The following is a 15,749-nucleotide window of genomic DNA, read 5'->3' as shown; positions in this document are numbered from 1 at the left end:
AGAACCATCAGTAAATTGAAAGGACTTGTAAATGTTTTCACACATCACATACAAAATCAAGTTCTTGATTTATTTATAACATTTTACACATTAAAACTGTATATCAGTGTCATATTTTTTCCACTAAATACCTGCAATTATATGTTTTGCATTGTCTTTTTTTGATTGATGGCCTTGGGCTACATAAGCAGTGTTCTAAGTCTACCCCATAATTGTGCTCAGGGATAGTTGTTATTGTGCTCTGTAAACTATACAATATCAGGGATAGAACTTTTGAGGTTCACATAGGCAAAGGACATGCTCCAGTTCTCTGAGCTTTCTTCCTGCTCCTATGCACTAATAGCTATATTTTATATGAAAATATATGTAAATAAACATATTGTTTGAAATACTAGGAAGATTGCTAATGATAAAAGCAATGTTCTTTTTTTTAATTTTTATTTTGATCATATTGGCTTACATATCTTTCACAATTGTATTTTAGGTATATATTAACATTGAACCACAATGTTTTTATTTTTAAGTTCACAGATTATGGTGTGTTAATATTGATATGTTTATCCAAGATCCAAGATATAATTTGTTACAAGAATCATTTTTTTGTGGGGGAAACACACATATGCTTAAGGGCTTATTCTTTATGCTCAGGGATCACTCTTGGTAGAATGCCAGAGATTGTACCCACATCAGCTGCATGCAAGACAAATGCCAAAACTGCCATGCTATCATTCTGCCCAATATATGAGGATTATTTATTTTTAAAGATAAGGATGAATTTTTGTAAAATTTATTTTATGTTATATGTTATGTAGATAAATCATAGTCCTATTGAATTTGATTTTCTAATGTCATGGGAATAATAACAAGAAACTTTATTGAGCATTAAACACAATGAAAAAGTTACAATTTTACATATGAAACATTTTAGGCCAATTTTTATATATTTTTCTTTACTATGCATTTTCTGCTTAAACACAACAATGAATTTGTGTGAAAAAATAGTCACATCTCTGATTTCATCTGGATATCTAATTCTATACATATTACATAACATCAATTACTTTTTTATGGTAGGAACAAGATATTGATTGCATTTTCTGTGTTGAATACTATAGTATCTTACAATCTAGCCAACTGGCTTGATGAGCTATTAAAGGGGAATTTGTTTATTGCTTTTATAATAGTTATTGCATTATATTGTTTTTAAATAAAATAGTCTGCTTCCCTAGTATAGATCATATATATAATTTTTGTTTGTTTGTTTTGGTGTCACACCCTGTAATGCTCAGGGGTTACTCCTTGCTATTCGCTCAAAAATCACTCCTGACTTGAGGGACATGGGTTGTCAGGGATGGAACTCCCAGGTCTGTCCTGGATCATCCTCATGTAAGGCAAATGTTCTGCCGCTGAGTCATTGCTCCAGCTCCTAGATCATAAATATATTAACAGTACTACTTTGGTCAGAGGAGAAACAAGACAAGTACACAAATCTAGGAAGCCATTGTAATCAAATCACACTTTAATGTGCTAAAGGGAAGATAGACTTTGGCAGTTACACTGGAAAAATGTAACTAAATCTAAATTTTTGGACACTGCCCTTTTTCTTTAAGATTTTTATAAAATGAGATAGATAGTTTTTATAAAATGAGAAAAATCATTGAATAAACATTTCCATATTTCTTAAATATCACTAATGATTGAAAATATTAATTGATAATTTATGTTTCTTGAAAGATAAATTTCAGATTTATTTATTTATTGATTGATTTTTGGGTTTGGGGCCATACTCTGTGACCCTCATGGGTTACTCCTGGCTATGTGCTCAGAAATTGCTCCTAGCTTGGGGGACCATATTGAAAGCCAGGACCACAATCCATCCAAGGTCAGTCTTGTGCATGGCAAAAAACCTACCACTGCACCACCACTCTGGCCCCAAATTTTAGAATTTTTTAAAGAACAAGTTTGGTCAATATTTAGCCAAGAACTCTAAACAAAATTAAACTCAGTCTCTTTAAATAAATATTTTCTCTTTCTTTAGAGTCCATTAGAATTGAGAATGAATTCCTTAAAAAAATAAAGCATAAAAGTGTATATTGGATACAGTGGGTAAAAAGAAAAAAACTCGCTTCAAATTAAGCAATTTATGCATGATTTAGAATGAATGGGTGAATTAAAGGGAGTCAGGTTACTTTAAACATGCAATTTTACTCTCAAAGTAATATCTAGGCTACTTGGTAAGAATTAGTGGTGACACTTCTTCAAACATGACGAATTTCTACTGAGAATATGCCATGACAGTTTTGACACTTTAAAAATGAATCTGTGAAATGGAAATTAGAAAGTGTATATAAAGTCTAGAATTAATAAGCTGTTAGCCAGACAAAAATAAGTCATTCTGTGAGTTCCTGGTAAAAGCTTTCTGAGACATTTAAATACTAAAAAGGTGTGAACTTTGGACCCTTTTTGTATACTTTTACATTTAAAAAAGTAAGAGAAAATATTCCCCATCTATTGTTTTATTTAGTAAAAAAAGAAATAGCAGTCTAGTTTTAGTAATCATTTAAATGTGTTTTATAAACACAAAGAGAAAAAGAAACTTGCATTTGTTCTATTAAATGTCTATGATACCTTTATTTTTTCAGAAATTATATTGTGCACAACCTTAATGCACTTAAAATCCAAAATGAAATGAAGAATTTTAAGAAGGGCTACTGAAAACATATGTAAATGTCTTTGAGGTGGTTGCTGATGGAAGCAAGCCTAAGGAAAGACTAAATGAGGATTCAAAACAAAAGAGGGGAAAAAGATAAGAAAGAAACAACTAAATGATCTCCACTCACTCAGTTTTTGTCCTTGAGACTCACAATGGCCCAGAATCAAGGAATTGTACAAAAAGCATAAAGTTGTGTTGACTCTCATAGCTGCGTCAAAGTGAAACATAAGTTTGAAAACTTTTTTTTTTCTAGTTCATCATTGTGCTGTGTAAACAGTCATTAAGAAAACAACTTTTCATATTGCTTACCTGTACAGCTGCCTTCCTCTGGGAGAAGACTCAGTGCTCAGAAAGTAACTGCCCAGGAAAGAAAACACAAAAGTTACACAAAGATCAAATCAAAGGGTTCATTTGAATTATCAAACTCTCAAAAAAAGACAAGAGCTATTATATTAAAGTACAGAATTTTTGTTCAGTTGAAAAATAAATATTTTCCTTGCTTGTTCTATCATTACACTTTGCATTGATCTCTAAATAAGTGTGTGTGTGAGAGAGAGAGAGAGAGAGAGACAGAGAGAGACAGAGAGAGAGAGAGAGAGACAGAGAGAGAGAGAGAGAGAGAGAGAGAGAGAGAGAGAGAGAGAGAGAGAGAGAGAGAGAGAGAGAGAGAGAGGAGAGAGAGTGAGTTAACATGGCCAGTTTTTGACATGGTCAGTCTGTTTTGACTACCACCTTAGTAAGCAAAATGTAATGCTGGCAGAAAAGACTGCATCTGACTTAGAAACCTGACTAGAAAACCAAAAAAGAACACTCACATTTTTTTAGTAGTTTCATCATATGCCAAGATCTTTATCACTTCCCAGTTTCCAGATGTCAGATGCCGCTGAGTAATTTGCTCACTTTTACTCTACAAAGAAATGAAAATTATTGATTTTCTTTATATTTAAACAGAATTTCTCTTGTCAACACAAAAGCACTAACGGTCTGTGTGTGTCACTTTTAATGCTCAGGTAACATTCAGTATTCTATTTTCAGTCTCAAAAATGCTCAGCCATACATTTAGATATAGAAACAGATAAAATGGTTTCATTACCTAGATGCTATAGAAATAGTTTTAGCAAATATCACTTTGTGAGTTCACCTCTGAATTATATTGACAGAGGACACCATATTCATATTTCGGTGGACATGCAACTTTAGTGACTAGGATAAAAATTAACAAATGTACAATTTGGACATATTATGTAAACAATTCAAAACAAATATATTTATTTTAGGGGTCAGAGCGGTGGCTCAGGTGTAAGGCGTTTGCCTTGCATGAGTCAGACCTAGGAGACCGAGGTTAGATCCCCGACATCTCATATGGTCCCTTAAGCCAGGAGCAAATTTCTGAGCGCATAGCCAGGAGTAACCCCTGAGCGTCACTGGGTGTGGCCCAAAAACCACAATATACATATATATATGTATGTATGTATATATATATATATATATAGTACCTATATATAAACTTGTTTATTTGTTTGGTTTTTGTTCTTGAGGTTTCAGAGTGCTTTAAATATACTGAATGTTATTTCATTGTCTAATGTATGGTGTTCAAATATTTTCCTTCAAGCAGTAGGGTGAATTTTTAATGTTAGGATTTATTTTTTCAGAGTGAACTTCTTTAGTTTAATTTTTCTTTCTTTATAAATTTTTTCTAATACAAAACAAATCTGCTTTGTTGTACAATGAAGTGTACATATATTTACATAGACATATATATGTCTATCTATTTATCCATCTATCTATTCCAAATTCACAGCATCACATACTTTAAGGTTTGCCATTTTCATTAGTGATCAGTAACAGACATTCTAATTTAACCATTATTTCACTGCTATTTTTGGATATTATTTTATTAGTAAAATAATAATATGGTAACATCCACTTTACTATCTCTTCAGCCTCAAAGTTTTCTTTTTTAAGTTATATCTGTTTATTTAGTATAAAACTTTCTTATTCTTTTTAAATTATATATTTAGGTTTTGGAAAAACAACTTCAATTTTTAAAATGTTATGTTCTTTTCAGTGACTTAGAATGCTCTAATTTATAGAATTTTTATATGAATGTATCTGGATTTGTACTCCATTGGAATATGCTGTCTACTAATTTTTCTTAATTCAAGTACTAACTTTACATGTTTTATAGATTTTTAAAAAATTTAATATTAATAATTCATTCTATGTTGCTTTTATAAAAAATTCTCTTGCAATTGTTGCTGGGATGAGGAAATCTTTCATTGTTATCTTCATTTGCATTTTCTTGAAAATGTATTCATGAGCATTTTTATATGATTTTGACCATATTTATGTCTTCCTTGAAGAAGTATCTGTTGATTTCTCTCCTCATTTATCAATGGATATATTTGTTTATTTGTTTGGTTTTTGTTCTCGAGGTTTCAGAGTGCTTTAAATATAGTGAATGTTATTCCATTGTATGGTGTTCAAATATTTTCCCTCAAGCAGTAGGGTAAATTTTTAATGTTAGGATTTGTTTTTTCAGAGTGCAACTTCTTTTGTTTAGTTTTTCTTTCTTTATAAATTTTATTCTAATACAGAACATATCTGCTTTGTTGTACAATAAAGTTATAGCACTAAAGTATAATCTAAAATCTTCTAGTCTATGTTTTCTACATTTTATTTTATAAAAACTGGTCTTTAATCAATTTTGAAATAAAAAATGTTTGTATGATAAAATATAGGGGTCTGATTGCAACTCTTGCTTAAAGGATATTCAGTTTTTCACCACCATTTATTGAAGAAATTCTCTTGTTTCACTTCATATACCAAGCCCCTTTGTTAGATCTTAACTGCCCATATGTTAAAGGATAAAGAAATGGTGGTAAATATGCTATGAGCTTTGATAGAACACTATTTAGCTATGAGAAAGGGTGAAACATTTTAGTTTGCTGCAACTTAAGTGGACCTGCTTGGTGTCACTAATAAAACTGAGTCATTAATAAAACACTAAATCATAAAGTAAAGTGAGTCATAAATAAAATACAAATACTATAAGATCTCACTCATTTGCAGACTATAACAAAGCAAAGCAAGAAATTAGGCAGTGTACAATGCAAAAAATCATGAGACACAATCAATCAAACTAGAAACTGTAGGCAGGAAGAGGTTATAGGGAAACTACATCATGGAGTAATAGAGAATCTATTGAATCTCTGGTGAAGGGATAGGCAATGCAGCTCTGAAACAGTACAACACCAAAAGAGAGACCAACAAAAACTAATTTTTGTCATATGCAGAAAATTTCTGAAACAGTAGAATAAAGATTTCCCAAAGGCAACCGAAACCTTCAAAAAAAAAAAAAACACAGTGAAAGATAGGAATGAATAAATAAGATGTGGAAGGGGACATTGAGACAATGAGGGAGGTAGATGATGTCACTAGGGGAGGAATTAATACTGAAATGTTTTTCTGCATGAAACCCTATCAGTAATAGGATTACAAAGAATAAAAATATAGTCGCATAAAAATATAGCATATAAAATATAGCGCATAAAAAAATAGTCATGCAGACACAGTCGTAAAGACACATAGTAAAGGGGGGGGGGTGAGAAAGTAGGAATACTGGTGGAGGTAAATTGACTCATGGTGGGGCTGGGATCAGAACATTATAAACCAGAAACTCAATCATGAATAATTTTGTAAATCATAGCACCTTGAAAGTAAATAAATAAATATATTTTAAATATATCAATTTATAATAGTGCAGTTTAAAATAATTTGTGAACTTGATGATACTTATTGTAACTTTTATGAATATCTCTCAATTTACCTATTTATTACATTTATGATGGACTTTAGTGAAACAAGGTAGTTTTTATTGAATGAAATCTTGGAAAGATGTAAGAAAGAAAAGAGTAAGTATATTCATGAGAGTACATAGGTGATGGACATTTACTTTCCTTAGTATTTTGAATGTTTATAATTTCTTGAAAATATTATGCAGGTAATGTATATTTAATTTTAAAAAAAGGTTTGAATATTCTTCACGTTCTAAAAAGAAGAATTTAGGTGCTTTTTTGTTGTTTTTGGTTTGGGGTTGGGTCATGGCTAGTGGTGATCAGGAGTAATATTCCTAGCTGTGCACTTTAGGCTCAGTCTGGGCGATGTTCAGGAATCATACGGGCTGAGTAGGATCAAACCAAGTCAGCAATATGCAAGGTAAATGCCTTATCTGCTTTGGTCCCAAGGTACTTTTAAATAACCCCATTTCCCAAATTTTTAATTCGTAATACCCTTGTGTAGCTCAGTTTGTATTGAGATTATAGGAATATGCTTCTTGAAGATATAGAGTGATGGATGTGTTATTGTCTAAAATACCCCTAAGTTACATAAATGTTAGAGTTTCTGAATGCCACAAAATATGAATATATTGATAATTATTAAAAATGTGTAGATAAAATCAAAACAGAAAAGGGATCCAACACTCACCTGGACGAGGAACATAGCTATGTGGTGAAATTCGCCACGTCCCCCTTGCTTGACTGGTACAGTCATAAAGAATTTGCTGCTATCTCTAGAAAATACAGGCTCTTCATTCTAAAATAAAAAAGTACATAAATAGGAAAGTTCCAAATGACACATAAAATAAATTAGGTAACAGTTTTGGAAATGGCCAGGACTTTCAAAACGTGTTTGATAATATTTTAAAGGTTAAATTTATTAAGTGTGTGCATGTGTGTGTATATGTAGCAGCACACACTTGAGTGTTCAAATAGAGAAGATTCATGAATACTGGATTGAGATGTTTTACAATTAGAATAAAGATAATATTAAATTGTTTAATAACTCATAATTACATATATATGCTTGTGTTTAGCAATTTATATATCAATGATATGTAAAATATGAAGAAATGCCTAATCCAATATTTCTTAATTACTGAAATATTTTAATTATATATTGAATATATTTTTCTAAATATTTACTCAAATGGATTAGTTTCATATGATACATACATAGGTTATTCAAAATTACTGAAGATAAAGGCCAGAGAATTGAATGCCCAGTATGAGGCTATGTTAGCACACATGCTTGGTATTTATTCTATTGTGATGATCTGGATATAGCTCCTTTTATGACACAAACTAAAGTAATAAACTAGGATACATCTAAGAAAAGCACTGTTTATCAAAATAATCTCCACAAAACCTTTGTTTTTCACTAACTAGGGATCATACATAGAACCTCATACATGTAGTTTTCCACTGAAACACAGCTCTGGATACACAAACCCAATGCATATGGTAGTCTGATCATTTTTCTAAAGAATTTGACAATAATGATGATTTCTAGTTTTAACATGTCATAGTAGTTTTTTTTCATTGATGCTCACATTTATTTACATAAAATATATTTTTATACATATGTATCTTGGTAGCTATTTGTTTATTTTATCTTATATATAACAGAAGCAAAAATTTAATAATTATGTTATTAATAAGTCATAGTTTAAAATTCACTTAACAGCAAAGAAATATTTATAAAATATTTTGATGGAAATTTACCACAGATCTAATATATATATATATATATATATATATAGAGAGAGAGAGAGAGAGAGAGAGAGAGAGAGAGAAAGTTGACACAATTGGCAAAATATGATACTATGAAATTATACTCTACCTGCTTTGATAGCCAGGTATCTGATGTCATCTCATATTTCTGAAATAAAACAATTAACTTCATGAAGCAGCTAAAGACCAAAATGATCATACATTAATTCAACGTTTTTTAACATGTTATCATTCTGACATCATTTTTCTCTTTCAATTTCAGAAATACCATGAGACCCATTGTTGTAACTGATTTAAACTGAATCAATAACTAAGGGTTTAGAATAAAAATATAATTTGAATAGAAAGTCTTTGCTTTGGTGAACTTTCTTAGAATTCTTAGTAGTATGTCACCAGAGATAGATCATTTTCCAGCTCAGTTTGATTACCTCATTCAAATTGTTATGAACAATTAGACATTGTCTCTTTTCACCTCTAGGCATCATCAAGAAACAAAATTATTAAGAACTTCAAAAGAACTGGGCAAACAGCCAGCAGTTAAATTAAAAGAGGACAGTCTTTCCATGTTCAATTCATTCTTTGTCATAGTAATTTTCCCCCTTTAAGAAAATATAATTAAACATTTAAAATGACAAATCTTTATGATCCATTAACATTTCTTGAAAGAATAAGAATCAAAATCATATTTCAAAATGAGAAATTAAATCACCCCATTCCCATGTTACATATACATAAAATAAAATTTAGTGATATTGCTTATATGACATGATTTAATCTTGTAGCTTTCTAAAATATAAGTGTATTCAAGTGAGATTACAGCACAATATTTTACTTGTTTTAATATTTATTTATTTATAATTTTCTCTTTACCTCTTAAGAGTTTTCTTTCAAAAATACATCATTAAAATCATTATTGCCCACTTTCTCTTGTCATGATGTTTGATAGATTTTATTTTACAGGCAGATAACAAAGAAACATATCATTAAACCAGAACTTGGCTTTTCTATTCAGACCTCAGCATTATCCAGTTTTGATATCTCTAAAACACAGAAATGAAATACTACTCAGTGACACCCTAATCTTACCAAATTTTACTAGAATTCATAAGAATTTTATATACAAAATCTTATTATTTCAATGATGGCACTAAGTTCTTTTAGCTCATAAAAAGAAGAGAAATAAAATACAAACTGTCAGATCACTAATATATGGATTCTCACTCATAATTTCTATTTTAGTAAACATATATTGTTTTTATAGTAAAATAGTATTTCTCTAAGTAGACAATATATTTATGCCAAGTTTAGAATAACTTTGTATACAAAATAATAGGAAGCCATGCAACACACTTTAACAAATGAGTGGTAATGTCTTATTTAATTTTTAATCTAGTTCAAAATACAGATTGTTGAGTTAAAAAAATTTTTTTTGGTTTTTGGGCCACACCTGGTGACGCTCAGTGCTATTCCTGGCTATGTGCTCAGAAATCGCTCCTGGCTTTGGTGTCCATATGAGATGCCAGAGGATCGAACTGCGGTCTATCCTAGGCTAGCACACACAACTTAGATGCCTTACTACTTGCGCTACCACTACAGCCTGTGTGTTAAATATTCTAATAGTATAACATAACATGAAAAGCATCATTTAAATCTATAAGTAAATAGCTACCTATGTTTCCTATCTATGCTTATCATGAGTCAAAAAGAAATATTTATCCTTTAGCTTCTCTTTCAGAGAACAAACAGAATATATTTTAAAAACTTTGAAAAAGTTTGATTTTAACTAAATGCACATATATTGTGAAAAATTCTATTATGTGTATTTACAGTCCAAAGCTACATATTTTAGTTTATGCCACAATTCATATTCCCTTTTTAAAGAGTACTTCATTTAATAAAATGATAACCATTATATTGACATCTAACCACAGATTAGTTTTAAAATTATTAATATTTGAGGTCATAAAATTTACAATAATGTCAATGTTTATATATATACATATATATGTGTATATATATACATATATATATATATATATACATATATATATAAAGGGTACAATGTGACCGTAGAAAACTCACCTCCAAGACATTAATATCCTTCCCTTATGAAATCACCTCTTCTGGATAATTGTGTTTCTTCTCTCAGAATATAAAAATATTTTTCCTTGGACATTGTTTATTGCCTTGCTTTGCTCCTTTGTGTACCACATAGTGAGTTCCTTTGGGCTTTGTCTCTGAATTTCATTTGCCTTTTAGCTATCGGTATTTTTTCGTTGAGAAAATCTCTTTTTATTTCATCTCCTTATTTTTGGATGGGGTTAAATATTTTTTCTTGCTAAGATCTACCAGTGTCTTGTATGTTTTGGATATTAACCCTTTATCAGATGGATATTGGATGAATAATTTCTCTTTTTCATGGATAATCTTTGTAGGCAAGTCATCATTTCTGCTGAGGTGAAGAACCTTAGTTAAATGTAGCGCCATTTATTTTTCTTTGCTGCCACTTGCTTGGTGAGTGGTGCCTTAACTTTGAAGACGCCTTTAGCTACAATATTATAGAGTTCTGCCTAAACTTTTCTTTCTGTACCTTATGGTTTCAGGTCTAATAAAATCTTGAATCCATTTTGATTTGACTTCTGTGCATGACATCTGACTCACTTTCATCCTTTTTTGGTTTTTAGACATTGTGGTTTGCATTACTATTAATGAAGAGGTACTGTGTATATGACTATCTCCTTTCAACACCGGTTATTTTCCAGAGTGATTAGTTTCAACTAGCATTGTCATAGTGCTCCCTTCGCTACCTTAACTGCAGTGTTCTACTATTTGTGGCAGGCTTCTTCCCATGGACTGATTCTTCTGGTCTTCATATCTATTATTGTCTCTGATATCATAGTTTTTAATTCATCTTAATTTGCACACTGTTAAATAGAGGTCTTAGTTTACTTTTTTTTTTTAAATGTAGCTGACCAATTTTCTAGCACCGTTTGATGAAGAGGGTTTATTTCCTTGCTTCACTTTGTATTTCTTACCCCTTCATCAAAGATTAATTGATTGTATAACTATGGGACCACCTTCAGAATATTCAAGTTTGTTCCATTAATGTGAGGGTCTCTTTATTTCATGATGCTTTAATATTTACTGTATTTTAGAACAATTTGAAGTTGTGGAAAGTGATGGATCCCATATTCTTTCTAATCATGGAGGTTGATTCTTCCATAAAAATTTTAGGAGGTCTATTGTTCCATATAAATTTCAGGAATATTTGGTCATTTTCTTCAAAAAATATTATGGGTAACTTAGAATGGAACTCTTTAAATCTGTACAAAGTTTTGGAAATTATTGTCATTTTTATGATGTACATCCTCCCAGGATATATGGTTGTATTTCTTTGTGTCCTCTTCTGTTTCTTGAAGCAGTGTTTTGTAGTTTTCTTTGTATAGATCTTTCACCTCTTTAGTTAAGTTGATTCCAAGGTACCTTATTTTCTGAGGCAAATATGTGAATGAGATGATTTTTTAATATCACTTTCTCCTCTTTCATTATATGTCTATAGGAAAGCATATTAGTTTTGTCACCTGCACTTTGCTCTATAAATTTGTTGTTTCTAAAAATATTTTATAGTTTTTTGTTTGTTTTCTAAATATAGTATCATGCCATTTGCAAACAGTAGGAGCTTAACTTCTCCCTTTCCTATATGGATGTCCTGTAATAACTTTTTCTTGTCTAACTACTATGGCAAGTACTTCCTGGATTATATTTTTTATTAATATCTTTATTTTAAAATCTTTTTTTTTTTTTTTTTTTGGTTTTTGGGCCACACCCTGTGACGCTCAGGGGTTACTCCTGGCTATGTGCTCAGAAGTCGCTCCTGGCTTGGGGGACCATATGGGACGCCGGGGGATCGAACCGCGGTCCTGTCCAAGGCTAGCGCAGGTAAGGCAGGCACCTTACCTCTTGCGCCACCGCCCGGCCCCCCTATTTTAAAATCTTGATTACAAATATGATTGTAGTTGGGTTTCAGTCATAACAAGAACACACCCCTTCATCAGTGCAACATTCCCATCCCCAATGTCCCAAATCTCCCTCCTCCCCATTCCACCCCCACCTGTGCTCTAGACAGGCTTTCTAGCTTTCTACTTACCTCATTTATTCACTTTTTTATGCTAGTTCTCAATGTAGTTATTTCTCTAACTGCACTCATCACTCTGTGGTGAGCTTCATATAGTGAGCTGGACCTTCCAGCCCTCCTCTCTTTTGTCTCTGAGAATTATTGCAAAAATGACTTTTATTTTTCTTAAAACCCATAGATGAGTGAGAGTATTTTGAGTCTATCTCTCTCCCTCTGGATTATTTAACTCAGCATAATAGATTCCATGTACATCCATGTATAGGAAAATTTTATGACTTCATCACTCCTGACGGCTGCATAATATTTCTGAATTATTTTGCGTGTCATCCTTGCGCAGGGGCCATGCTAATCTTCTCTGTATCGTTCCAATTTTAGTATATGTGCTGCCAAAGCGAGCACTTCTGAATTATTTTAATAGAAGTGCCTAACTGTAAGTACTTACTGTACTATTTTAATAGAAATCGCAAGATGTGGCAATCTTGTTTTCTATTAGATCTTAGAGAAAATACTTTGAGAAAGGACTATTAGTTTTTCCCCATTGAGTAGCATAGTTGCACTGTTTGATTATATTGATGAAATTTCCTTCAATTTCCATCTTGTTGATAGTTTTATCATGAATGGGTTCTGGAACTTTTTTTTGTTTTTGTTTTGTTTTGTTTTTGGGCCACACCCGGCAGTGCTCAGGGGTTACTCCTGGCTGTCTGCTCAGAAATAGATCCTGGCAGGCACGGGGGACCATATGGGACACCGGGATTCGAACCAACCACCTTTGGTCCTGGATCGGCTGCCTGCAAGGCAAACACCGCTGTGCTATCTCTCCAGGCCCAAATTCTGGAACTTTTCAAATGCTTACTCTACAACTATTGTTATGATCATATAATTTTTATATTTTCTTATATTAACATGACATGTTTTATTGACTTACTTGAATTTATTAAACCATCTTAGCATCTCTGGAATGAATCCTATGTATTCTTTGTGTATGATCTTATTGATGACTTGTTTTATTCTGTTTGCTAGTATTTTGTTGAGGATCCTTGCATTTGTGTTTAATAATGATATCAACCTATAATCCTCTTTTTGTGTGGTGTCTTTCTCAACTTTTGAGAAAATACCATAGTTCCTTTTTGTGACAATCTGTTCTTAGATACTTGGATCATTTAGATATTTTAGCTTTGAATATTTTTGAGATGAATATAGAAATGCATTTGTCTTTTAGAATAAAGTATTTGGTTTCTTAGAGGCAATGTCAAGAAAAAGAACTTCTATGTCATATTTATGCTCAAATCTTTGTTTTGTAATAATTATCTATGTTGTTTTTCAAAAGGATTGAAGTAAGTAATATTGCCACAGTGAATGAGATTTCTTTTATCCCCATATCCATGCCAGTAATGGTTTTTTTGATTTGTCTAGATACATGTCAGTATCACTGTTATTTGGCAATATCTCATTGTTATTTTGAAATACATTTTTCATGTTAAGAAATTATGCACAATATTTATTCATAGACCTCATGGACATATATGTGTTGCTTGATGGGGTTTTTTGATGGGGTTAGATTTTTTTAAATTAAGTTTTACAATTATTTTATATATCTTAAATATTAACCCTCTGTTCAACCAATGGTGGGAAATATTTTCTACCAGTTTGTGGTGTGCATGTCTATTTTGGTTGTAATTTCTTTTGCAGTACAAAATTGGATGATGTGATGAATTTTGTTGCAATTCTACGTATTTACTTTGCTTCCATTTGTTTGGCCAAGGCATGAAATGATTGAAAATATCATGATGGGTTCCATAATTTATGGATTCAGGCTCTATAGTGAATTATTTTATTTGCCAGTGTATTTGTTTCATGTATGCATATGCTTTTTCAGTTTTTCTGACATCAGATACTGAAAATGTCTTGTTGCATGATCTTAGATATTTTATAATTAGTTTTCTGCATTGCTGTGAATTTTGTTCTGAACCCTTAATTCTACTTCATGAATCTGGGTCCCTATTTTCATTCTAATTCAATGCCATTTTGTTTATTTTTTTATTGTGCAGTTTTAAGTCAGGTAGTTTAATACTGTTATTTTTTCACAAAATATTTTTTGCCTTTTGGGATCTTGAAAAGACCCCAAATAAATTTTTCTATGTATATAACCCTTCCTGTGACTAATACCATTGAAACACACTAAATTTGTATATAAATTTGAGGCAATAAAGCAATTCCTATTAGTAATAGTCATTCTTCTAATTAAAAATCACTAAATATCTTTATTTGTTATCCACTTATTTTTAAAATATCAATTTGTGTATAGAACTTATCTTTCATCTGAAATAATAATTTTTGCATATTTCTTTTAATTTGGATTCTTTTCACTTTTTTTTTTTTTTTTTGGTTTTTGGGCCACACTGGTGATGCTCAGGGGTTACTCCTGGCTATGCACTCAGAAATCGCCACTGGCTTGGGGGACCATATGGGACACCAGGTGATCGAACTGTGGTCTATCCTAGACTAGCATGGGCAAGGCAGATGCCTTACCACTTGCACCACTGTTCTGGCCCCCCTCCTTTTTTAAACTATTTTATATATATGTATATATTTTGTTTTTGGATCACACCCAATGGTACTTAGTGGGTACTCTAGACTACTCTGTAGGTGTCAGTGTAAGCAATTTGTGAGAGGTCAGGAAGTGTTAGGGGTCATACTCATGGATTCTACGCAAAAAAATATGCTCCAGAACATTGAGCTATGTATACAGCCTATCATATACTTTTATTTTTATTCTTTCATAGTGCTGTGGAAAGAATCTCAGTCTTACTCATTATATAAGGCAAATGCTCTGTCATTGCGCTAAAGGCCAAGCCTCATATACTTTTTCTTTTATTTTTTAATAATAAGTTAATTGTTTTTTTAATGATTAAAACAGTACAAATGTCAAACCAAGCTGCAATTATTCTTTTAAAACACCTAAAAACAAATAAAATTTAAAAGAGTAACCATTTTTCAGATGCTTACATTGTTAATTCCATAACAGTATGTACAATACCGTGACTCTTGCTCTTCAGTGCTCAGATTGCCTTTGCTCTTAACACATTCCCTTGTGACATGACCAATGCTATAATTTTAATTTCCAATTCTATTTCTGCAATCTGTTCCTCATCATTCTCCTCCTATACAGTTAGTTGGAGTTGTGTATTTTCCTTAATCCTTGAACGTTAAATTGTTCAGCAGCTCCTAGCTGTGCTTGCTGAGATAAGTCTTCAATCTTTGCTTCCTTTGCTTTTAAGGAAGGTCTCTGAAGCTGGTGCTCACAGACATCTATTTTCGTTTGTTTGGT

General features: G+C 31.7%; 1 protein-coding gene and 1 non-coding gene across 3 annotated transcripts in view; both read right to left on the bottom strand.

The window, feature by feature from the left end:
* Positions 1-15,749, bottom strand: part of DPP10 (dipeptidyl peptidase like 10) — a 671,116-nt gene that overhangs the window by 46,124 nt on the left and 609,243 nt on the right. For both annotated transcript variants that reach the window (XM_049773821.1, XM_049773822.1), the window contains exons 12-15: positions 8,396-8,434; positions 7,202-7,309; positions 3,529-3,620; positions 3,023-3,070 (exon numbers count right to left, since the gene is read on the bottom strand). In XM_049773821.1, the coding sequence (XP_049629778.1) occupies positions 3,023-3,070; positions 3,529-3,620; positions 7,202-7,309; positions 8,396-8,434 (287 nt within the window). The remainder of the gene's footprint in view (positions 1-3,022; positions 3,071-3,528; positions 3,621-7,201; positions 7,310-8,395; positions 8,435-15,749) is intronic.
* Positions 12,719-12,820, bottom strand: LOC126010655 (U6 spliceosomal RNA). Its single transcript, XR_007496673.1, has one exon. It is a non-coding gene; the product is annotated as a U6 spliceosomal RNA (small nuclear RNA).

The sequence above is a fragment of the Suncus etruscus genome, chromosome 5, assembly GCF_024139225.1.
Source record: "Suncus etruscus isolate mSunEtr1 chromosome 5, mSunEtr1.pri.cur, whole genome shotgun sequence".
NCBI lineage: Eukaryota > Metazoa > Chordata > Mammalia > Eulipotyphla > Soricidae > Suncus > Suncus etruscus.
The sequence above is the reverse complement of the archived record's forward strand: the minus strand, read 5'-3'. Positions and strand labels throughout refer to the sequence as shown.